Source organism: Haliaeetus leucocephalus, unplaced genomic scaffold (assembly GCF_000737465.1).
Source record: "Haliaeetus leucocephalus isolate CR32 unplaced genomic scaffold, Haliaeetus_leucocephalus-4.0 Scaffold696, whole genome shotgun sequence".
Classification (NCBI taxonomy): domain Eukaryota; kingdom Metazoa; phylum Chordata; class Aves; order Accipitriformes; family Accipitridae; genus Haliaeetus; species Haliaeetus leucocephalus.
In genome coordinates, this window is record NW_010973132.1 from 3,915,516 (window position 1) to 3,939,593 (window position 24,078).

At 36.6% G+C, this 24,078-nt stretch overlaps 1 protein-coding gene across 1 annotated transcript in view; it reads right to left on the reverse strand.

The window, feature by feature from the left end:
• Positions 1-24,078, reverse strand: part of MYBPC3 (myosin binding protein C, cardiac) — a 61,291-nt gene that overhangs the window by 34,135 nt on the left and 3,078 nt on the right. The window contains exons 2-16 of the mRNA XM_010580147.1: positions 17,765-18,031; positions 17,040-17,135; positions 16,692-16,778; positions 16,396-16,544; positions 15,445-15,562; positions 13,985-14,033; positions 12,740-12,784; positions 10,332-10,388; positions 9,617-9,619; positions 5,337-5,360; positions 4,441-4,607; positions 3,465-3,597; positions 3,225-3,227; positions 2,666-2,790; positions 1,979-2,084 (exon numbers count right to left, since the gene is read on the reverse strand). Of these exons, the coding sequence (XP_010578449.1) occupies positions 1,979-2,084; positions 2,666-2,790; positions 3,225-3,227; positions 3,465-3,597; positions 4,441-4,607; positions 5,337-5,360; positions 9,617-9,619; positions 10,332-10,388; positions 12,740-12,784; positions 13,985-14,033; positions 15,445-15,562; positions 16,396-16,544; positions 16,692-16,778; positions 17,040-17,135; positions 17,765-18,031 (1,429 nt within the window). The remainder of the gene's footprint in view (positions 1-1,978; positions 2,085-2,665; positions 2,791-3,224; positions 3,228-3,464; positions 3,598-4,440; positions 4,608-5,336; positions 5,361-9,616; positions 9,620-10,331; positions 10,389-12,739; positions 12,785-13,984; positions 14,034-15,444; positions 15,563-16,395; positions 16,545-16,691; positions 16,779-17,039; positions 17,136-17,764; positions 18,032-24,078) is intronic.

Consider the following 24,078-nt stretch of genomic DNA (forward strand, 5'->3'; position numbering starts at 1 on the left):
ACACTTGAAGCAGAGCTAGTGCAATAATAGGTAGGTCAGCCATGGTTTAGTCTCTCCAAGTCCTAAACATCTGCAAGATCAAAAATCTGTTCTCAACTTTGCCACTCAATGCTTCTTTTCTCTGTCTGGAAATGCTTTCCTATTTCCTGTTTAGATTCTAAGAATAAGTTGGTTAATGTCTTCTAAGAGATCATTGATGTAGGTACTATGTGATAATAGGGACACACAGATTTATTGTTACATTACTGTAGTTTGTTTTCATTTGGAGCTGATAAGATGATACATCCAGAATTCAGAGATGGAAAAATGAAGTCAAAACTATGTATTTTATTACATCTTTTTCTTCAGGAATTATATTATTTCCAAGACCATCTGAAGTTTAGAGATAACTATTCCATAGTACTGCATAATAATAATGTGAGACCTTTCCGGGTGATCAAGAGAACATTCTTTCCTCATAACTATGAAGAAACCCACATAATGAATTCTCCAAGCCCTAGTCTGATGGCGGTGCCTAAGAGGCTGTAAGCCTTATTTCTGTCTTGTGCAAGTCACATAATTGCTTTTGTTCATGTGCTTGTGATTTCATATCCCAGGTTTAAATGCTACAAGAGCTATAACAGGTGCCCTGAGTTAGTGCCTGTTACTTGGCTTAAAGTGTTGAGCATTTCCCTAATGAGCCATAAAACTGCAGCTCTTCATACTCTGTTTCATGTTTTCCCTGGACACTTCTCTCCATTGTCCAAAATGCTCCCTTTGTTGCCAAAGAGCATTGAGTGAGTCTCACATAATAAAACCAGTAAAATAGAGTGTAAATGTCTAACTGCTCGGTTTTCTGTTGCTATGATTTGAAGAGTTTCTCTGACCACTTGCTGCATTTCGGGCTGAGACAGCTGCTGGTTTGCCCTTGTCATACCAAATGCCCATCCCACAGATAACAGCTCTGCAAGATGTATGGGAGTTGTTCAAAGGCATAGGATCAAAGTATGGCAGCTGCACTGTGCTCTGAGAGGGACAGATCTGGTTGTCCCCATCTCTTGTGACGAGGCATCTGTAAGCAGTTCCTGAACAATAGCATGTGTGTGCCTGTGCATGTGGCTTTAATAGTGTAATGCATACACTGTACTAGCTCTTGGGCTCTATTTAAATTCTCAGTTCCTTCCTTTGGGAGAGCAGATGAGTGGTTGGCACTTTCCAGGAATGTAATGGGCATTGTGGGAACAGTTGATAACCATGTGCCTGAAGCTGTTAACAAGCACAAGAGAATTTCATCTGGTGGAGAAATGAAGTGAGAACAGTGTGTGTAAGACCTGGTATGTGAGCACTGCCTGCTGTGCCTGCCCAAGCAGCGTGAACCTTCCAGCTTCCGCTCAGCTGGAATGCCCAACAAAATGGACTCTACGGTCTAAATGTTTGTCATCATAATCCTGCTTGCTGCATATGCATAATGACCAGCTTTGCAGGACCACCACAACAGAGATGTTAAAATAAGTCAATGACATTCCTTCTCTGTCTCAAGAGACACTAACTTTTTACCTAAGAAAAAAATACTTTAAAAAAAACCAAACTCACTGCAGTTGAGAAGACCAGAAGATTCCATAAAGTATAGCAAGCTCATCACAATACAGATGTGATTAGTCTGGGCAATAGTTAGACATTACTGTCAAGTGTTTAGAAAACTTCGAAGCTAACAGCTTGGTACAGTCAGTAGCATCCTGTAAACACTGAACAAGAAATCCTAGAGACACTATAAAATATCTATACTGAATTTGTTTTCTGCCATGTTCTGCCCTCTCAGTTCCTCCTCAATATTTGACATATATGAGGAGGATCAATCTTTTCCTGAAAACAATTATGTAGGATGCCTTCTTCCTGTTTATTCCACAGCTCTTGTCCACAAACACTGGTACTAGAATGTCCTATGGAAGGATACAGTTTGATGTTGTTTGACTTTTTTTCCCCTTTTCTATTCCCTTACCATTTCACAGTAGCTCCTTCCTCAGACACTTCACACTCAAACTCCACTCTCTCTCCAACCATCACCATCTGGTCCTCCAGTGGGTGAGTGATCAGGATTGGAGGTTCTGGAAATGAAGAGACTTCTATTGAAACAGTATCATGAAAGACTGAAGACCAGAGGTAGATTTCACGACTCTGCACTCCACAGGAAGAACCCCTGTACAAATACATGGTGATGCTCTCTTTGTTGGAACTTAAAATTTACTATGCCAGATCATGTTATGGTTATCAAATGACCTTTTCGTTTTTGCTTTGCGAGACAGAATACAAACACAGGATTAATCAGTTTTCATATATATTCTGAAATTCTAAACTAGAGGCATTAATTTTCTATACTACTTGATCTGCTTGTAGAGCTTAAGGCACATGTTTATCTTGAGTGGAATCAAATTTTTAAAGTAAATTTCTAGACCTGTTAATGGTAATTATTACTGTGCTGTTTTCCTGTGCTTTTTTAGTTGCAGCTATAGGGAAAACTTTCCTTCATTTAACTGTAAGAAAAATATCTACTTCGATAGATGTCAGAATTCATTCATATGTTTGAGAATTTCCTTTCCTACATGATTAATCTGAGAGTAGAGAAGATGACAGTAATTCAATGCTAAATGTTAGGGGAGGTCTCTTTCCTTTTGCTACCATTGCTCACCTTTTACAAATAATTCTGTGAAGCTCTTCTCTTCTCCTACCACACATTCATATGCTGCATCGTCGGCCAGAGAGCAGTGGTTTATGGTCAGTATTCTCTTATTTCCAATAGCCTCAAAAATATATCTGAAAAGAGAATCTAAATGTCATTATCGGAGAGGTAACTCTTTTTGACCGTCACTGTCTTTCCCTGCCTGGCAGAGGAAAAAGTTCCTACTTTTTTCCTGACATCAGTGGCAGGGTTTGTTAAGACTCAAGCCCTATATCCCTGTCTCAGTGACAGCAGTAGTGTTTGAAAGACTAGCATAGGAAATTATGGAGAAATCTTCATACAAGTGTGAGACATACAAACTCCGGCAAATGGTGTTGGATGCTTTTCTAACATCCAGCCATACAACAAACCTGACTACCATTAAAAATGCCTTGTCATGGCTTCAGAACAAAATCACTGGAAATTGGTTTTACAAACAAGCTACGCTGAAGTATGTGCCATATCACAAGAAAGTAATTTTGAACTCTGGATATACACCTAAAGATCAGAATATAGTCTGAGGACTTACTTGCTAAGTAGGTAGATGTAAGCATCCAGTTCCATGTGTAGATATATAGAGCAGAGGGAAGAAAAAGAAACAGTCATGAGAACACCAAACTGACTCTGAGCCAAAGCACTATGTACATTCTTTCTCAGCTCCTATTTCTCCCTATTTTATTCCTTTCTTTCTAAGAAAAGCTAGTTTTCCCACTTTGTCCAAGCTGTAGCCCATTCATTTTTGGATTTGGAAACTAAATTTCTAGTTTACCTGCCGCTCACTTGGATCTCCTGCCCATTCTTCAGCCATTTCACATCAGCATCTGGGTTGGCAACTTCAACCATTAATTTAATCTTTTGCCCTTTGTCCACTTGGTAAGCTGGATCCAGTTTCTTTTGGAATGCTATGATGAAGAATGATTAAAAAAAAATCTTAATAATTTTTATACTTGATTATTTATTTTTTTTTTTTAATTTTTTTTACATCCTCTGTCAGGAAAGTATATCTTTATTCACTTTCCTGCTGTTTACCATCATCCTAAACCTTCCCCCCCTTTCTGCATCCCTGTTTGCATTTTTACCATTTCTGTCTGTTCTTCATCCTGTTCTCTGTTACTCCTTAACATAGCATGAAAAGCATGTGATATCAACCAAAATAAGCAAAGTAGAATATTCTAAATCAGATGTGAATAGGTACTTCAACACATCCTAAATAGAGTTACAGCTATGTCTGCCCATGTAAGAAAATTATACTGATCTTCTCAGTACTAATGAATGGCAGCTTGCCTTTTCTGTTTCAGACTTTAAAAACAAATTAGTTAAAATTAGGTAATTAGTACTTCACAGGACTAGAAAAGGCTCAAGATTTCCAAATGTGTCATCCCAATGGAAATTAAATTCTTTAAATGTATCACTGATGCCTGACATACTGACCAGTTTTAGGGGTAAGGGGAGTATCGTTGTTTTATGTTCAGGGAAAGATCAAGGGGCAGAGCAGAAGAAACTGGTAAAATGAGCAGGTTCTGAATATCCAGAGTTTCAGAGCAAAGTAGCTCAGAGCTTTGGGGATAGCTTTAATCTTTGGTAATCAGCATTTCACATGTAAAGACTGTGTAACAATTGGAATAGGAAACTACTATTTCCCTTGGTCTTGTATCTGGCTGCTGTCCAGCTGATGTTAATATTTGAAGAACTCACAAAGAAGAGGATATGGACACATATATTTGGAATAAATACAGCTCGCCAACCTGTACTTTTTTTCTCTTCCTTCTTTATGCGTTTGAGGCGTTTCAGCATCCCACGCAAATCTGTGATACCATACTGAAAAGCAATTTTCTCATATTCGGACGGAGGAGCTTTCCTCAGGATTTCCCAGACATCAACATCGGATTGTGATTCAGATTTTGCTTCACCTCTGCAGAAAGGGATTAGAGTATCTGAGTGCCACTATTGAGAGGATTTAAAAACAGCCATAGGCTTGGAATATTTGCTTGTTGAAGCCATTTCTTAATAAAGAATTTAGCAGTCTAACTTTTTACTGTATTATTACCTAAAATGATGAAATAGAACTAGTCAGTAGTTTTACTTCTTTTTATATATACAGTGATTAAAATCCAGTCACTGTCCTGAAGGGTTTACTTTCTAATAGCCGAAGCAAATAAATATTAACTTCCCTTTAATGATGGGTAATGGAAACACAAGGAGACTTATTTTCCGGTGATGGTCATACACAAAACATGTGGCTAAGCAAGGAACTGAACTGATATTCTGAGAATGCCTTAGAAACAAGGCAGTTGGTTTATGTTTATAAGAAACAAGTCCTTTTCTACTCAGGATGTTTTTTCTCTTCACTAAAATGAATCATAAATTATTACAATATATGTCATCTATTGTAAAGACAATTGTTGGCTATAGTAATCTATAAAACATAAAGACTAGTGAGTAGTGGCAAAGAAGACAATATTTACAATGCACTACTTATTTGATAGTTTAACCAAGGAACTAGTGATTATGGACGAATTAATGTTTGGTTTAGCAAAACCAAGTGAAAATTTGGTTGCCTGGCTTTGGGAAAGGCATTCTTTTCCTGTAATTGTATTTTTTATTTAAAAGATCATAAATAGAAAAAGGGGTGTAACCTTACCGATTTACTGAGCGCAAGAAGCTGCTGTACTCCAGAATGATGCAGAGAACCGTTTGGAAAAACATGCAGCATCCCAATGGACAGAAAAGAGGGCATCGTGTTAATACAAAAAAGCCATGAATGGCTTCACCTTTAGCAGAACAAGCCTGTGCTTCAGTAGTGGGGAGATGAAGGAGCTCATGCAAAAGCTCTGAAATAGGCTTAAGAAAAATGCTATTCCCTATTGAAACCAAAGTCGCCCACGCTTTGTACAGTTCCACTCTGCAATTTATATTACAAGTGTAAGCACTTCTGTGTATTCCTAATTATGGCTGATCACCTTACAGGGAAACAAATTGCTCTACTTTGCCCTGTCGTCATGGAGTTGTTGCCTGTCGTAATTTGCATTTTGGTAATCGGAGAAAGGATGAAAGAAGTAACATTTTCTCAAAAATGTCCTTAGGAAAAGGAACTTCTGTGGCTGTTGTTTGTGATACCACCAGGACCAAGCAGATTCCAGTGCAGCAGAACATACCTTTATAATGAAGCCATGTTCAGTGGTAACCCCCACCAAGAAGACAAGTTATGCAGCAGGTAATGCAGAGAAAAGTGGAGGATTATTGGGTGTTTTTCCATTTTTTTCAGGAAAAGAACAGTTCCATTAGTCTGTGAGAAATATTACTACTTTAAAAATCATGACTGTAGTCAGTCTGGACAGCAGGTAGAACCAAACATTTCTGGTATTCCTTTCGTTGCCCAAAAAAGGCTTGCTTGTAACGACAGGGCTATGTTTATTAAAGTACTGCAGTCCAGGCTTGGGATTTCCAGCACCCTTGTAGCTCTTGAACAGAAAGGAGGCAAGAGAAGAGGATTTCAGCTCAGTGAGTTTGAGCTGAAATATGGCATGCATATCTTATATCTTTGGAGTGGTTTAGCACTCGCTAAGCACTAAGCTCTCACTAGCACTCACTGAATTGATAGGCGTATCTGGTTTGGACTCTGCGATAAGTGCGGTCTACTGGGTATTTGCCTTGTTATAACAGTGCATCATCACCCACAAATTTAATCAAGATTTCTCTATATATCTATCATTTAGTTTGTAGTTTTGTAGATTTTTTTTAAACTATGTTCTTGGGCTGGTTGCCCTGATCATATCAATGAGCAACTTCAAAATATTTCTAAATACATGTAAATTGGAATAGATATATAAATACATAAAACTAGGAATATATAATATTTCTAGTATGTGCTGAGTTCTTTGTACTAGTACAATTAATGTTCTGTGAAGCAAACTGTATCTCAGAAGGAAATATAAAATCGTAGGAAAGAAGAAAGACTTAACAGATTCAAATGTTACTATTTTCCCTCAGGCATTATATAAACATTGGTGCTCTCTCTGTCTATCTGCCTGTTTCTATGCTCACCTGTATACACCCCTTTACCTGAAAATTTGCGGGTAGGATTATTCATGGAGTTTTCAAAAATATTTTGTGTGACTTATTTTTAAATACATCATGAGAAAAATATTCCAGTTTGGAAGCAATTCCCCAGTCTAGTATATCTCACTATTGAGAAGACTTCCTTAATTTTTGCTTTAGCTTTTCCATTACTCAGTGTCAGCCCATTGTTATATCTGGCAATGCTGTTTTGGTGTATGCAAGCTGAAATACAAGAAATTTGATCATATGCAAGAGTATAGTCTCTTCCTTGGAAATACTAATACTTTCTAATTACAAGGAAAGACTTGTAAGTTGCATGTAAAATGGTACTAAAAGATAAAGGTTGTAATTTTTATAGTATTCAATTGAGTTCTGAAAATGAAAAGAAAAACATGTCTTTGCCTCTGAGCAAAGGTTTTCCCATCCCAGTATTCCTTTTCACCATTTTGTAGTTGTTAAAACATTCTCTTTGATCCCATAAAGACACAGAGTTTCCACAGTTAGGCTGTACTCTTCCACTACCAACAGGAATTAAGCAGCATATGAAAAGTAATAGAGCACTTGGACTCCTGAAGTTTCTCCCACCCTTGCGTTTCTCTCCCTCATGTTGGGGATCCTTATTCAGAGTGATCACCTCATAGGTTAACTATGCATTGGGGGCATTAAGATGCAGCTTAGTGAACCTGCTGTAAATGGAATATGCAGCTGATATGTTTTAAACATATGTGGAGGGGTTAAAAATAGTTTTGTACATCTCAGAGATGGTTCCTTCCTATCCCATTACTGTCAACTGATTGGACCCTGTCAGCTGTCACCTCCTTCAAGGTCTCTGCTCACTATCCCATTTAATAGTTCTGTGACAGCTGTTCCCTTCCTCTTCCCAATGACCTCTCCTTGGCCCATGACATCTCTATGTCAACACCAGTTAATTAAATTACAGTGATAGGAGATACAGTATTAAATGGAGCTCTCTTTATTATAGTCAGAATGTTTATTACCTTTGGATTGAGGAGCACTTGTAAATTAGGTGGGACAAAGCAGCAGCAGTAAAAGAATAATCCTCAATTCTATTTGAATCTGCATAGCTCTTGAGAGTTCCTCAGCATGAGGTCCCTTTTTCTATTCTATTTTAATGAAGAACACTTTCATTCCATGATGAGTTTTTTTTATGCCTATCAGTTCTCATTAATATAGGAGTGGTCTTCAAGCCGTGGTGTGCAAAGCCTGAAGGATCCACAAATTACTTCTAAAGTGGCTGTGAAAAAAAACTAGGAGCAGTGAATTTATCAGTATGCTTAAATTCACTAAACGGAGACTTATAAGTCAAGAAAGGTCAAAAATACTGATAAAATGCAGTGAAATTTATAAGCTTCTTTTCATGAATTATATTTCTAGTCTAATAATAATGAAAAATTAAATCCACAAATTGAACATTTCTGGAAATACTGGAGATTTTTACTACTTTTTAGAGTTCTATCACTGCTCAAAACTAATTATGAAAGCAGAAGGGAAAGGCACTAGGAGAGGGGCTCATAGTACTTAGCACTTCATTCCAGCTGGAGTCACTGTATGAAATTATGCAAATATTTTCATGCTGTCCTCCATTTATTTGAAATTTTTTAAGAGAGATCAATAATTCTTTTTTGCCCTACATTTTCTATAGAAATTAGAATGTGTGTACAGCTATTGTATTTCAGCTTTCAAACCTGTACAGTTTTGATTACTGCCATTCTTCAGAAAACATATTTTCCCTACTTTAGAATTAGAAAAAAAATTCTAATGCACTTTTTGTTTCAGGCTTCTCTGGGGTTCATGATGAAACAAGAAACTTTGATATCAATGTCAGCTATGGAAGATTTGATAGGTGTACTTTCTGTCTCATCTAGCTGGCCTCCTTGAGAGTTCTGGTTGTAGTGTTACTGCAAAGCCAGAATTCACTTCTGGTTGGATACATTGCATATTGCATAATACAGGGCTTTGTACACCTATGTGATCTTGTTTGCCCCACTGAAATTTGGGTGAGTTAACCTGAGTGAAACATGAGGCTATTGTGGCTTTATTGCCTTCCGTAACCACGTTACTTCAGATGTCTACGTGATCCTGTACTCTTTGTGAAGTTAAAACACTTTTTATAAATAGAGATACCCGTACCTGAGCAGAGACTGAACACAGATTCACAACATTCACCCCAAGCACTTGATTGTGAAAATTTAAACTAAGTTTAGATTTGCAAAACATGAGTCTAGTGACAAGTGTTGATAGTAACTTCAGGAGCTGGACAGACGAGTGAGCAACCAGGGGCAGTGAACAGAAAGAAGCATGCTTGGAGCAATGGGGTGATACGGAGCAATGGAAACTTTACTTGGAATAAAAAGAAATGTTTTGTAACAGAGAAGCCTGTATGTTTATGGAATAAGCGACTTCAGTAATATGTTCACTTAACATGTTTAAGAATGAATGGAACAAAAAGCACATATTTGATAGGCACCAGCAGGCATATTATGCAAATGATTTTTCTGATTCTAATTTCTACAACAATAGGAATTTAAAGCACAAGGTTATTGAGAAAATCTGGAAATTCAGGGACAATTTAAAGCTGCTTATAAAAGCAAGTGACAGTGAAAACCAAAGGACATTCAGAGAAATACACTGATTTGCATTGAATGGTCCACCCTTAACTTCTACTAATTGTTTAAAAGCATTTCTGGACCAGAAATTGGTGGCTGACAATTTTCATACTGTATAATTTTTGTCATGCTCTACATGTAAGAAAGATGAAGATGCATGCGTTATTTCAAACCAAATGGTTCTTATATTCAGTCTGACCCATGCATTTATAATAAAATGAAATAGAAATCTTACTCTCTGTTGGCAACAGTGGAATCCAAAACATCCAGATTCAGATGGTGGTAAAAAGAGAAAAACGTAAGTAGACAGGTTATGAAAACAGATGTTGCAAGGAAGAATGAGAATGGTAGAGGAAATTCCACCAAAAAAGTGGAAATAAAAGCAAGAAAGAAAAACTAGAATCAGAAGAGTAAAAAATATTTATATAATATTTATACAACATAGAATATCTTTTTATATATATGATAAACAGCTATATGTAATATAGGTATATAGCGTAATAGTAACATTTAGATATCTAATAAAAAGGCTTGTCTTCCCAGCTCTCTGATTCAAAGTATTGTGAAAACTTAGGACAGAAAATTCTTAGTAAGGCAGCATTATAGACAGATATTGTGAATTGTTGTTGTGTTTTGTTTTTTTTTTTAATGAAAAAACGTGGAAGCATGTAATTACCCCAGTCCCAGCCTTGTCTATCTTGGGAAAGATCAGTCTTTTTTTTTTTTTTTTTTCTCCAGTATAAACCTACCAGAAATGCAGCAAATGCTGAGTATTTGGGGAAGTTGCCATAATTACCTGTCATGCTTTTTCCAGTTAGTAGAACTGCTTTAGCAGAACTACAAGGATTCTGAATTTATGAAACTTTCACTTATTCTAGTTTTAGTGTTTTCAGAGTTGTTCAACAGAAGCTCGTTACTTTATTTCTTTAAGTCTATGGATTTTTACTCACCTCTTTTTCAGTAGGGCACTAAAATTAAACTCTCCACCTTCTTCATGTCCCTCGGTACTGTATAGTAACAGAATACTATAATTAGTTTCAGAAGGAAATGGGAATAGCTTATGAGGCTAAATAATTATGTAGATGATATATTTTTGTAGGGGAGTAGTAGATGGGTTTAGAATGACTTAGAATGTGTGCTGACATGGAAGGTGACTTAATTAGGCTCTTTGTCTATACTGGTCTTCATATAGGTTTAAGAAATATATTTAATGAACTTGTATTTTTTCTGTACTGATTATGGATAAAGTTGTGCAGGGTATTAATTTGGTGGTCATATTGATCTGGAATGTATTAATTATCATAAAGACATCACAGAAGCTTTCCTTTAGAATCATTACTGCTTTTGGAAAGCTGTAGTTTCAGGAATGTGGATATTGTTTACAGTGTGGGGCAGTATTTAACCAAAATTTTTGTGGGACTTTTTACAATCTAAAATCACTTTTTTTATATAGTATTATCCCAGCTCTAATTGTTTCTTAAGGCTCTTTGTGATTCCAGAATTCATTATACTGAAAAAAGTGTCACAACATTGGTGCTTGGGAGAGTTAAAGGAGGAATTCTGTGATCTGACTTTGATTCTGAGATGAGGTTCAATATGCAGTTGTTCAACAAGCATCATGGCAAGCAATGTTGTGATGAATTCATTCGTGAGAACAAGAAGCAACAAGCAGGAGTTTTCTGATGTGCAATTCTGTCTGTTACATATGGTGGTGAACTCATATGCAGAGTGTTATTTTTGGTGTTCTGAATCAAATGTGGTTTTAGCTGTGCTTCTGAACATTTGAAGGACAGATCTACTCTGAAAACTTAGCATAAAGTTACTAAAATCACTTCTTTGGGTTTAATTCCTAAAAAAATACTTCAGGGATTTGATATAAAAGTATTGAGAGTTACACTGGATTTCATGACTGTTGATTATTCAACTTAGCAAAAAAAAAAAAGGTCTTTTTATATTCAGACAGGGTTTAGAAAGTCAAAATGGATTTTCTTCATCTCAATCAGTCTCCCATCATCAGTGTTCAGCTGCTTCTTGACACCTCTCTTGTCTTGATTATAAGAATCTGGTGATGCCATCTCACAGCATTCAGATTCTTCCAGCAGTAACACCTTACATTTAATTATTGTTTTATACACAGAAATCGTTCTTTTCAGTTGCACTGGTGGTAGTGGCAGCCTGTAATGCTGTCTTTGTCAATACACAGTGCTAGTTGCTTCGGAGAAAATCAGTCTGTAGAAGCGTAAACCAGAATGTCAGAAAAATTCAATCTTGCAGGAACAAATACTTTTAAAAGTAAGAAAACAGTCTCAACAGATAAATGATGGGCATTTTAACAGTACTCTTAATAAAATGGAAGAGAAATGATTCCCAAACTTCTTGTGCTGCTTGACAATGTAAGGTTAGTGAGAATAAGTAACAATTTTGAATCGGTGTAATTTTGAATATGTTGTGAGAAGAGATCTTTTTATTAAGTACCATTTTTACTTCTGTGATTACTTTCAAGATAGCACAGTACTGGAAAGGGTAATTTTCTGGGTATAAAGCTCAAACAGAAAAGTTTATTTTTGGTCACTTTGTTCCCTACTTTCAGAGGATTTTCAGTGTTTGCAGGCATAAAATGTACATAAAAATCACTAGTATAATCCCAAATTTGAAAACGGCTTCTTGTGATCAAAGATTCAGGAAATCAGAACCTACAGCTGGGAGAATAACTAGTCACCTTATTGCTTCCCAGGTGGTACTTAAATCAGATTTTCAGGAAAGCCGAGCAATCAATATTTAGCTTTTCTGAAGAATAAGACCCTAATAACTGCTTTAACATGCATAGAGTTAAGTTTCAGAGTTCCTATTTTTGTTATGGTAGAAGACATTGGGACGAAAAGGGATAGGGTGGGAAATTTAATGTTACTAGCATAAAGACTGTGCCAGGAAACAACAGATTTTCCTATGCATGTGTGCTGGTACATTTCTGTGAGCAGTGGCAATATTAGTCAGCGTGTGCTTAGTATAGAGGAAAACATGTAATACAGAGGGGGCAGACATGCATATAATCTGAAGTTACTTATTTTCTTCTAACAATGGTGAGAAGATGCCACTTGCTGAACACATGCCTTTTCTGTAGATGAATCTGCCTCTCATTGAACTATCAAACTACTCTTTTTGTTATTTATACTCATCTTACATTACTACTTGTATGTATTTGTCTCATATAAATACTACATACTATAAATGATGATTTATTTGGAATTTAAGGTGCAGCTAGTTCTGTGGTTTTTTTTTTCTTTTTTTTTTTCTTTTCCTAAGCAGAGAGAGACAGTTCATTGTTAGACTTGAATATGCTGACACAGATGGTGGCTACCTGAGAAAGGCCGAAGTCATCCGTCTCCCTCCTCCTGCCAGGCTCCTGGAGGTATCAAAGACAAAGCTTTAGATTTAAACAGTTCAGTTCAAAATTTGGCTCCATTCTTACAGAAGAAACTAAAATTCTGAACAGCCTGAAGCTTTTCACACTGCGCTCACTGTGAACTGATTCTAAATTCTTTTAATTGTGCTAGTAAGAGGAGAAACTCTTGAAGCCTTATTTCACTGCAGTGAGATAACACAATGCAGATATGCACTGAGTGCGTTCCATTTAATAGGCATTACAGCGAGGCTGGTCAGCTACCTATAGATGGATTTGACTGTAGACAAATTCTGCAAGCCTGTTTTAGTTCTTTGTGATAGAATGCTTAAAAAAACCCCCCAAAACTCATATAAAAATAGCACTTATAGGGGAAAAACTCGCAGAAATAGATGTCTGTTGGACTACTCTTGGTCTAGTAACTTTGCAAATATATACAAAAACTAAAACAGAAATTGAATTACACAAAGGGAGAAATACTCAGCAGTGAAAAAACACATGTTGTTAATGTCTAAATAAAAAAAAAAATTTTGCAAATTTTACTAATAGAAGGGAATATTATTCCATTAATATGGAACTCAGTATTACAGGTGTGGGGAGAATAGCTTTTTCAACATCAGTGCAATACCTTGCAGTCTCTAATATCTAAGACCTACATATATCTGAGTTTTTACTGTCTCCATTCAATTAACAGAATTACAGAACATGAAAACAAATACAATCAAAATGCTTGTATTAATGTTATCAGTGATATGCTGCTTACAGAGCTCACATCAAACTCCACTTCTTTGTTTAGCAAATGTTTGTATTAAGGTACATGTAGTTCCTCAAGCCAGACCAAATCAAGACTAGGCACTACACAGAATCTTTTCCTTCTCTAGTGGTCCACATCTGGAGTGCTTTTTACAGATCTGGAAAAAGTGCTGAAGTTCTTGGTAGAATTATACACATTATCAATTGCATAATTGAAGATAAGCAGGATCGTTGTGCTAGTACAAAGTCTAAACTCTCTTAGATGATATCTAGGAGTTGTATAGTATTTAATAGTAGAAATATTTTCTTAATACAAATATTTTCTTAGTAGACATCACTATCTTTGTGCTTGTTCGCACAACAGCTTTGATTTTAGTTAGTTTAGGAAAGTAATGAATTCCACATGGAAGTATAATCTGATCTACCTGAGTTTCTACTGCACATACTCACGTGCGTCGGAAGGCAGAGCGAATATCCAAGTCTCCAGTTATTGGTGCTTCTGATGGGACAAAAAGTGATGAACAAGAATGGGAGAGCAAGTCAAAATAATGCAAAAATACAGTGCTATTTCTAAAGCTTTTCCTTTGCAGACTTTTTTTTTCCCTAAAGTTCTTCAACTGATCACAATTTACAATATCATACTGAAAGACTGAAGCATCATCTTTAAACATGTAGCCTTCACTAACTAGCTTTCAACATCCAGTGTTGCATGTATAACTGAATTCTGTTTCATGCTTCATAATAACCTGCAGCATGATGAACTGTCTTATCTCGTGTTTGTCAATTCTCCTGCTGGTAAATTTTAGTTTCAATACTGGCTTCACAGGGTATTTAAGCCCTAATGAGAAAACCACTGGATATCAACTGAATATTATTGCTAATAATAAATTGTAATCCATTCTCTGAAAGCAAAGGTAAATTCCTGGAAATATGTAGAGATGTACAGAAACTCCACCGAGGATGTTGCATAGAGAGAACTTTACTGCTCTGTTCTAAGCTTCTGTAGGTATGAATAGGTATACTGCTACCACTGGGAGAAAAACTGTCCCCAATCACAACTCCTAAGTCTTATGAGGCCTACAGCCAACTAGCGGAACTTCAAAAATGAACACTGCTGATTTGAGGATCTTCAATAAACTTTTGTCTTTGCGTATTGGGTTCATTGGTTGCTGGATGCAAATTAATGTTGCAGTCCCTTCAACAGAACCACTGAAACATGAAATAGTCCAAACATTCAACACTTTCAGGTGGTCCATCCTTATACTGTTTTACTTAAACTATTCCACACCAGGGGGAAATGGATGTTAAAATGTACTTCCTTTTCAATTGCTGATAAGCTTTTCAGTGTAGCAGTTGTGAGGGTGGCACCATGTATTATGTAAAATGAGTCACCTAATCTTAAAACAATTTTATATCAGAAGTGCTTCTGCACAACTTGAATTTATTTGGAAGAAAGGAATTGATAAGTGTCACATGTCTAAAGCTTTCTGTGCCCCCCCCCCTTTTTTTTTTTCAAGTATCCATTTTTAATACTGAACTTTTGCCAAAGTAAGAATGGACCTCTCTTTTATTGTAGTGGAATTAAATATCATGAAAGAATGGATCTGAAATCAGAATAAAGCCAGAGAAAAGTTGGGCTAGTTTGCATCTTTCTGTGTGCTTTCTTTAAGAGCATCACAGTTCTGACTTGGGTGACATCCAAGTGTTACTTCTAATGCTCTGTATCTCTGCCAACCCATCTCAATCCTCATCTGTGTGCCTCTGTAAGTGTACCTGTAGCTCTTCAGCTCTATACTTCATATCTATGCTTCTCTAGTAGCCGCTATGTACCAGAAAGAATTGTTGGTGGGCATACGGGTAGGGAAAAAAAAAATAAAAGGAAGAAACAAGGTGGCAGGAATTCATCTTACCATTGACTATCAGGCTGAAATTAGAACTATCAAACTTGTCCTTGGTAGACACCTCACATCTGTACCCTCCTGCAAAAGTCATGTTTGCTTCTATGATTTCCATTTCAAAGGTGTATACCTAGAATAGACACCAATACAAGTCATAAGTTAGAAAAGCCAATGGTGTAAGAGAGAGAGAGAATACAGCATATTAAGGCATGGAGAGAAATAGACAAGGGATGAAACGTGTCTGTATCCTTTTAGAACCTCCTGAGTGTGTAACTCATTACTGTCATAAAAATTACATGTACATTGGAAACAGGAATAGAGCTTTCATTAAACAAATACAGCCTCTACCCAGAATATATACAGTACATTTAAAAATTCAGCAAAAGGAGTGGCTAATGTGAACAAGTCTGTTCCGTTCCATCCAGGAGAGGGTAGTAGTGTTTCATATACCACACAGGATGCGAGGTCATGGTACAGACTCTTGTATTCCTGTTTGTGTATCTTTGAATGCATTTGTGGTAAAAATGGATCTTACTCAGCTCTACAAAGTAGTCTAGACAATGCAAGAGAACAATAAATTCCAATACTGATAGCTGAATGCTTGATCTATTAAAACCAAGATAGACCATACTTAAATATGTCTGATTTATTGTCTTCTCTTAAATATAACAAGTGTCTATTACTTGAGAGGAAGATGGAGGGAATCCTGCAGTAGATAGTGCAAAACTGCTCCCCTAGTCCTCCAGATATTTTCTCATCTCGTCATAGATAAGACATGCAAGAGTCTGTATGTAGTGCTTGTCTCTTGTCTGCATGGTCAAAACATAGACTTCTATGCATAAGTATAGCATTGTGTGTAGCTTTGGGTACCTTAATATCAAAACAATCCTATATTATCTTATATTTTCCCCAGATTAAAGATTAGTATCTAGAAGACTGAGAACCTTACTCTGCCAATTGTACCTTGTTATTTCGATCATAGGTGTCATGTAGCTGGAGATGTTTCCCCACTTTGCTTCCCAGGTCCATCCACTTTCCTTTGAACCATTTCACTGATGGTTTCTTCAGCAGACTCTCGCCTGCCACTTTGGCAGTGAACGTAATATTTCCACCTTGCAAGGGAAGTAGGTGAAAATGAGATTATGAATAGTGTTTAATTTATCTGTTGTATCACTACTGTCATCCTGTACATGGAGAGCTATATAGTCAAGCAACAGGTACAGTTTACAAACATCACTTGACTCACATTTTGTACTCACCAACAGTAACTTCTCCATCCTGGGGTCGTGTCACAAAGAGCCCAATAGGGTCCAGAGGCTCTTCTGGTTGAGTCCCAGCAGATACAACTGAAATAAACATCAGAATTATTTGTTAGAACTTTCTGCATCAGCTTCTGTTACAGCCTATATAGTGAGTTTGTTAAGTAATTTCAAAGTATCTCAATATGTTTCTTCTGTCTCTGAGATTCCTTATTCTTTACTGTCTGTCATTCATCACTAGTGGTCTGCTTTCAGCTACTGTCTCTACCTCACTGATTCTAAGGATTCCCTGTTCCTGTTCTTCCTTTCTGTTAATGAACCAGACTTGATAACAGTGTTCTCAATTACCTTCTGTATTTTGGCTGCTTTCTACTGGTGGAGCAGGCAACTCTGAGGCAGCTGGGGCTGGAGCAGCTTCAGCAGGAGTGACTGTCTCACTCTTTTCTGGAAATGAATGTAAGACAAGATTAGAAAAAGTCATGTTTCTACTTCTTTTCTTAAGAAATTTTGCAAAAGTACAGCTTTTAATATATGTTAGGAAATGCAGAGAAATTAGCTGTGGTTTTCTAGAACTTAGAGGATGTGCTGGAAGCAGAAAGGGTCTACTGAAGCTGGTTGATGAGGCTCTTTTGCTGAGCTTGGGAAGAACTGATGCCTAGATTTTTGAATTCTATAGTCTTGATGTATAGAAACTTGTCAGCTGATGAATAACACTTTGATGTTAACTTCAATGGTCTAAATAGAAAAGGTAATGAAAAATGATGCAATTATTATTTTTGTAAACAGTTTGTTTATTCATGAGATTTTCTTTAACTCTGCTATTGGAATGTAATGTTCCAAATGCTATTGCTGTGTGCAGCTTGGGAAAAGCTCTAGGCACTGCTAGTAATCAATATAGAGAAAGTATTTTAAAAATTTGTCTATTGTTTCTTCCCCTGGCTCATGGAAGTTTATGGCGTCTCAATTAAACCATGACCTCACAGATAGGCTAATTTCCATGGGCCTCATTCATGAAGTTTACATGTGGGGCTGGAAATACTGATGAAATGAGAATTGCTTAGGAAATACTGTACCTGGTTCCTTGACCTTGAGTTCAAATTTGACCTTGGAACTTCCAGCTATTACAGCATATGTCACATCATCTTCTTTTCCTACATTATTGATTGTCAGTGAATGCTTGTTTCCTTCTGCCTTGATGACATATTTCTCACTTTCAGTAATTTCTGTGCCAGCTCGCTGCCACTTCACCTTGATGCCAGCTTTTTCTGTCTCTGCTTCAAACACAGCTGCGCTTCCGGCTGTCACCTCTGTTGTCTTCGGCTTCTTGGTAAATGCAGAAACTAAAAAAAGAGAGAGGGCTCACTAAAACCTGTTTTGCAATTGTGGCATATCTGGTGTAGTCAGCTGTTGTGGCTGCAACAGCTGTCTCCTTTCTCTCCCATCTGCCTGTGCAAGATATAAATTACAACACTTTCCACAGAGAAGTTGTGGAATTGTCTTTGAGTTTACTGAGCTCTGTCTCTGACTGAGATGTCATATCTTCTCCATATTGTCATGAAATAAAATGGAATGGATAGCAAACTCATCTCACTGTCCATCTTCCTCTTTCTTTCCCCCCATAATGAGCTCTGATTTTTTGTAAGTGAATGTTTTGGTCTATGACAACATGGCATGATATATATTCTTACATATCAAGCTCTCTACATTAATTTGCCATGCAGTTTTATTTAGAAATATGAATTCTGTCCTAACAGTTGCTTAATACAGTTGTTAAACAGGATCAGGTTTTGTTCCTCCAATAAAACTGCAGTTTGTGCAGTAACCTGTGTCCTAATATACCACAATGAATTAATGGTTCATCTTTAGTCCTTCTGGTTTGTCTGAGCAAGGCTTTGGTGGAAAGGGATACATGTTCCAATGATGGTCCTTGTAATTCTATCCCAGCTAAAATAATATCAATTGTTGTTTGCATTCAAATGTTTAGTTCAGTATTAAAAGTTAAAGTACTTGCCTACATAGCACTCCACAACAACTAGTTTTCTAATTAATTACAAGGTGGATCAAAATATTGCCTCTATGTGTCAAGAAGCACTTATGATGCTTATAATAAGAATTAATGAAGTTATTAATATATGGGTTGAACAAGCATAAACCAAATGATGTTTTAGTTCATTTAATCAAAGTAGTACAACAGATAGGAATTTGGAAAGCAAGCAATGTATTGTGATTTTGGTCCATGAGTATCCTAATATTTCTCAAGATTAGATTTTAGTAAGGTAACTTATTTTACTAATTTCTTTACCCAGATTGATTTATTTATTTTTCTTCAACTTTATTTTGAATCAAGTTTTTAATTTTATGCTCATATTTTGGTCTTAAAGAAATCTGTTATCTTTTTGCTAATTGTCATGAGCTATGTTCATGTATAAATATACCAGTAATTAACATTCTGATGCATAAACTGAATGGGTTTTGTGCATCATTATGTCATCTTTTTACTGGCTTACCCCTACATAACCACGCTTTTATAAAATATTAGTAATTTCATCACATTTAATTATATCTGTCACCTCTGTGGCAAATTGTCTATTGCTCTCCTACTTGGGCAGCAACAAGAACTCTTCCAAACACCGCAACAATGGTTCTAATTAGCTGTAAACTTTTGTTTCTGCTTTATAAGAATGAAAGGAACATGGCATGGAAATATTTTAAAAGAAATAGTTTATATTCATGTTCAAACAGGTGCTGTAGTTAGTATAAATGGTATATTACTAATAATACCATCTGTTCATTGCACAAAATCTCTATTCCTGTAGCATGTCCTCAGACTGCACAAATTAACTGACCTCACTGGAGTTACATCTGCAAAGATTTCATCTGATGGCCTTTGAACTTTAGTCATAACACAGTTCATGTTTCTTGCATTGTTTTTGCAAAGGATTCAAAGCTGCTTAAACATCAATTAAAGTATCAATTACAAATACTTTTATAATTTAGTGTCTATTGTATCTTGCCTCTCTGTGTTACATAAAAAGTCTAAATTACATTTGTCTCTTTCTTTTTTCCCCACATTTTATATATTTGATGAAAAAACAATTTTGCTTTGCACTGAGCCTATAGTAGCCTTGAGTGAGCTCCTGTTGTATTCTTCTGCATGCTTTTCTTCCATGTTAAATCATAAGTGTGTGAAATTTCCTGGGAGTGGAATGTCCCTGCATGCTTTTATCTGAGTTTTTTCTAACCTTAGTCCTGTAAGTGGTGTAGTTGTTCTTAAACAGAATATAATACTGTGTAGAATATAGGGCTCTATAGTATAATGTAATACTCACATGCCTGTTTTCAGTCGCACATCTTCTGATATAGTATTGCACTTCAATATATAATACAGCAGGGTATACTTTGATGCAGTGTATCATGAATAATTGCAGAAGAGTTATTGTAGACAGCAGGTTTGATGTACAGAATTCAAAAGACATGTAAAGGTGGCCAGGCTGCTGCACAGTGAGGAGGTGGGTCAGTTCAGGAACCCACTCCTGAAATACCCACTATCTGGCTCCTCTCCCTATGAAGCTAGAGATAAAGCAGCTAAGAGGCATGGTTTTTGTCTCTGAGTGCCATCATCATCACTCTTCTATTTAAGCACAAAATAATCTATAAATATATTAATTACTTAACAGCAATGTGGCTTGTAAAGGTTCCAGCCTACAAATGGCAGGGTTTCAAGACATGCATACTTGGAAGTAACTCTCTGATCTGCTGCACACCCTGTAAAGTGATTAGGTTTCTTACATTTACTTTAGATGACTCAACAAAAACAGATTGTTGGCCAGAACTGCATGTACAGTGAGAAATCCCCACCGCCACATAATGTTTCTGACTTTTGGGAAATCTAAATACATATGTAGAAGTTTACAAGTAAGTCTCCTTGTCTTTTTTTTTCTCTCTCTCCCTTTCCTGCCAAAAGACTTATTTCAGTTCCAACTTAAAATGATTGTGAGTTCTTCCATTAAAGCATAAAATCAGAAAAACACAAAATCTCCCATGAGACTAAAGGCCAGCAAGAATAGTTGTTGAGAACCCACTTTTCTGCAGGTAAAGGAGACTCTCAGAGTCATTTCCCTGCACTTGAGATTCAGAGTCAGTGGGTGACAGTGTCCAAAGTCATGTCTCTGTATCCATCTGTATTTCTTTTCATCTTTCACTGTTCATATTTGCAAAGGAAAAGTAGTGATGTATGGCTGGAGATTTTACAGGAAATTATTTTGGTGCAGATGAGAGATTGCTGAAGAAGCATGTGAAGAGAATGCCATCATTTTTCCTTCTGGGGGAAAAAACGGGCTGCTTAACAGAAGAAAGAGAAGTGAGAGATCAGCTCTTCCTGGTCTCCTTCATTGTGGCTGCTACTCTAAGTGACAAATAAATCCAAGTTCACCAGCAGATATTTTTTTTCTCATGCAGTTTTACCAATCTAATCCAGCTATTTCCTCATTAGGAATGTTCCTAAACACCATTCAAAACTTCATGTCTGTCCTGAAAGCCTCACTTTTGCCTGCTTTTATCAGAAACACATTCCTTATTTGGCAATCTCTCTTATTTCAACATTTGGCTTCTACCCAGATACTCCCCCCTGAGTTCTATAAGTCCATCCCGTACTCAAAACGCTCTTGGATAGGACCACCACCATCAGGCTGTGGAAAACCCAGCGACTGTGACACCTCTCATGTGATGTTGTGGAACATCTTACAGCTCTCGTGCCTGTCAGGCACTGACAGATCTCAGGCACTATCACATGTTTATCCAGACTCCAGCCAAACACGCACTTAGGAGCCATTGGGCTGGGGCACCTGATGACCAAGTAGCCCATGTCCTCTGCAGGCCACTTTGTTAACTCTTTGCTTCCCAGTAAATTCTAACCCATCTTGCACAAAGGGAGAGAAAGGTGACATTAGTAGTAACATACTACAGCAATTCTGGAGAGAGAGGATAGACGCAGATGAGTTACCAGTGCTGATGATGACAGGAATTATTGAAGGGAAGGAGAATGATAGGTGCTCTGTGTGTGTGTGTTCTGTGGGGATGGAATTGGAATTGCTGTGGGGAGTTAACATGGGGAGAGAAGAGGGACGTGGAGCTAATGAAAGAAAATGAGCCTGGAGCCACTTTGTACTAACCCATTTTTCAGCACTTCACTTCCTATATCCCAGACCTTCCCAACCACTTCTAGCTTCCATAATGCAAAGAACTTCATATAACTTCTGAGTAATGTAAAACAGCAAATTTCTACCCCAGGCAAAAGAGGAAGCAGGCTGTGTGTGGTCTGCAATAGTCTTGCAGAAAACTTTTCAGTGGCTAATACTGCTGTTACCGGAACTTCCAAGCAGCACCCACCCTTTAAAAGTCTTGTAACACCTGAAGATGTACACATCAGCCATACAGTTATGTATGTTACATGAGTTACATCTTCATTAATTAGTAATAAAAAGCTCTGTTTGGAGGTTCATGATCAGATTACATTTTGATAATAATTTATTAATAAGTTTTTCACTCAGGAGGCTGAGGAAATGTAAAATACATTTGCTTTTGGCCAAATTAAAATAGAATTAAATAATTTAAATTCCAAAAACAATTTCCTTCACTTTTTACTTAAGTGAAATAATAAAACTAGTGTTCTGCCTTCCTGCTGCTGCCATTTATTAAATTTTCATACTAGCACCTTCATGCTTTCTCCCTTACTTTCTGAGCTGCTTTGAAGAAATCTCCTTCTAACATCCACCATCAACCTAGTTTACTATTCTGCTTCAAAACATTTTCACACTCTCCTATGCAAAAACGTAGAAAATGGCTAAGCTACTACCCAGGTCACTATCTATTGTAGTAATAATTGTTTCCTTTGCTCTCTTGTTGAACTATCTATCTATTTAATGGGCTTTTATTTTGTAAGTGTTTTGAGGCAGAGACTTTTTCTGTTTGTCTTTGTACAGCATCAAATTGTAAGTAGCTACTAAGTACTGTTGTATCCCTAATAAGAATAAAAGTTAGTATTAGAAGCTAAAAGACACATTCCTATTTGATTATTGTCAGAAAAAATGGAGATGAGATGTATATTAAAATTATGTTGAAATAACTGGAGTAATTTCAGTTCCTAGCCACATTCTCTAAATAATTTGGCTTGCTAAGAATCACAAGCATTAGGTGAAAACTTTTTCCTAAAATCACAGAATTTCAAAGTATGTGTGAAGTATGTGAAATGAAAGTGAGGAAGAAGTGTGGGTTCCACAAGTCATTTTAACTAGATAGAGTGATAGGGGAGAGCCATTCTTTTGTTGCTTTATTTTATTTATTTATTTATTTATTTATTTATTTTCATCCTGCCTTTTAGAGTGGTGGCTCTGACTTCAGCTCTTCATCATTCATTATTTGTGATACGTACATGGAGGAGAGGGAGATAAGCACTTAAGGAGAATGTGTGCTAGATAAGGCTTTCAAATTATATTTCTGCCTTTCTGAAATAAAAACTGTTAAAGATATAAATGTTTTAGGAGACTCTAATGTAGCTGGTTGAATGCACATCCAGCAGAAATCTGTGATGACTGTAATTAGAAAAAATAGTCACAGGTTTTCTCCCACAAAGTTGAGTTATCTGACTGCATATTCTGTGTATTTGGTATTAAAATACGTATCTGGCCAATGTATTGAATTAATATTTCAAAAGTAGTATTAGCTTTTGGAATGCCTTAATTTGTTGAGGCTTCATGTTGAAAATTTATCTTTGCTTTAGTACTTACACTTGGCATCTAGTTTTCCTTTTATACCATTTGCTCTTCCATTGAGTTAAAAGCCAGAGTGTGCATAAGCAGACTTCAATAATGGAGCTTGTAAATTCCTTGCTGAGGAACTATATAAAGATGCTGCGCATTCCTCGGTCAGGACCTAAGTGGCTTCTTGCAATTACAAGCTTAATCATTCCCTGATCCAAAAGCTATTGAACTACTCAATCTTATCATTCCTTGCCTACTTCAGCAGCTGAGATTGTAAATTCCTGTAACATGAGCAACAGGCGAGGAATAGTTTCACTAAGCAGAGTCACCTCTCTCTCTCTGTGCATCCATCATACTTTCTGTAAAATGGGGATAATAATGTTCAGCTTGCTTTGAATCTTAACGTACAAAAGAGGAAATTATCTCTATGTGAATTATAATTATTTATTTTTGTATTACTGTAGTACACAGAAGTTAATTTTCATGGAGCAGTACTTTACTGTGCTAGGTACTTGCAAATGTAAAACAATGACCTTATATTCAGACTAAAATTCTACAGTCTACTCTTCATTATGCAGCGTTGATTGTTATTATTAATGCCAAAAGCCTCTGTGTACTGACAAGCCAGG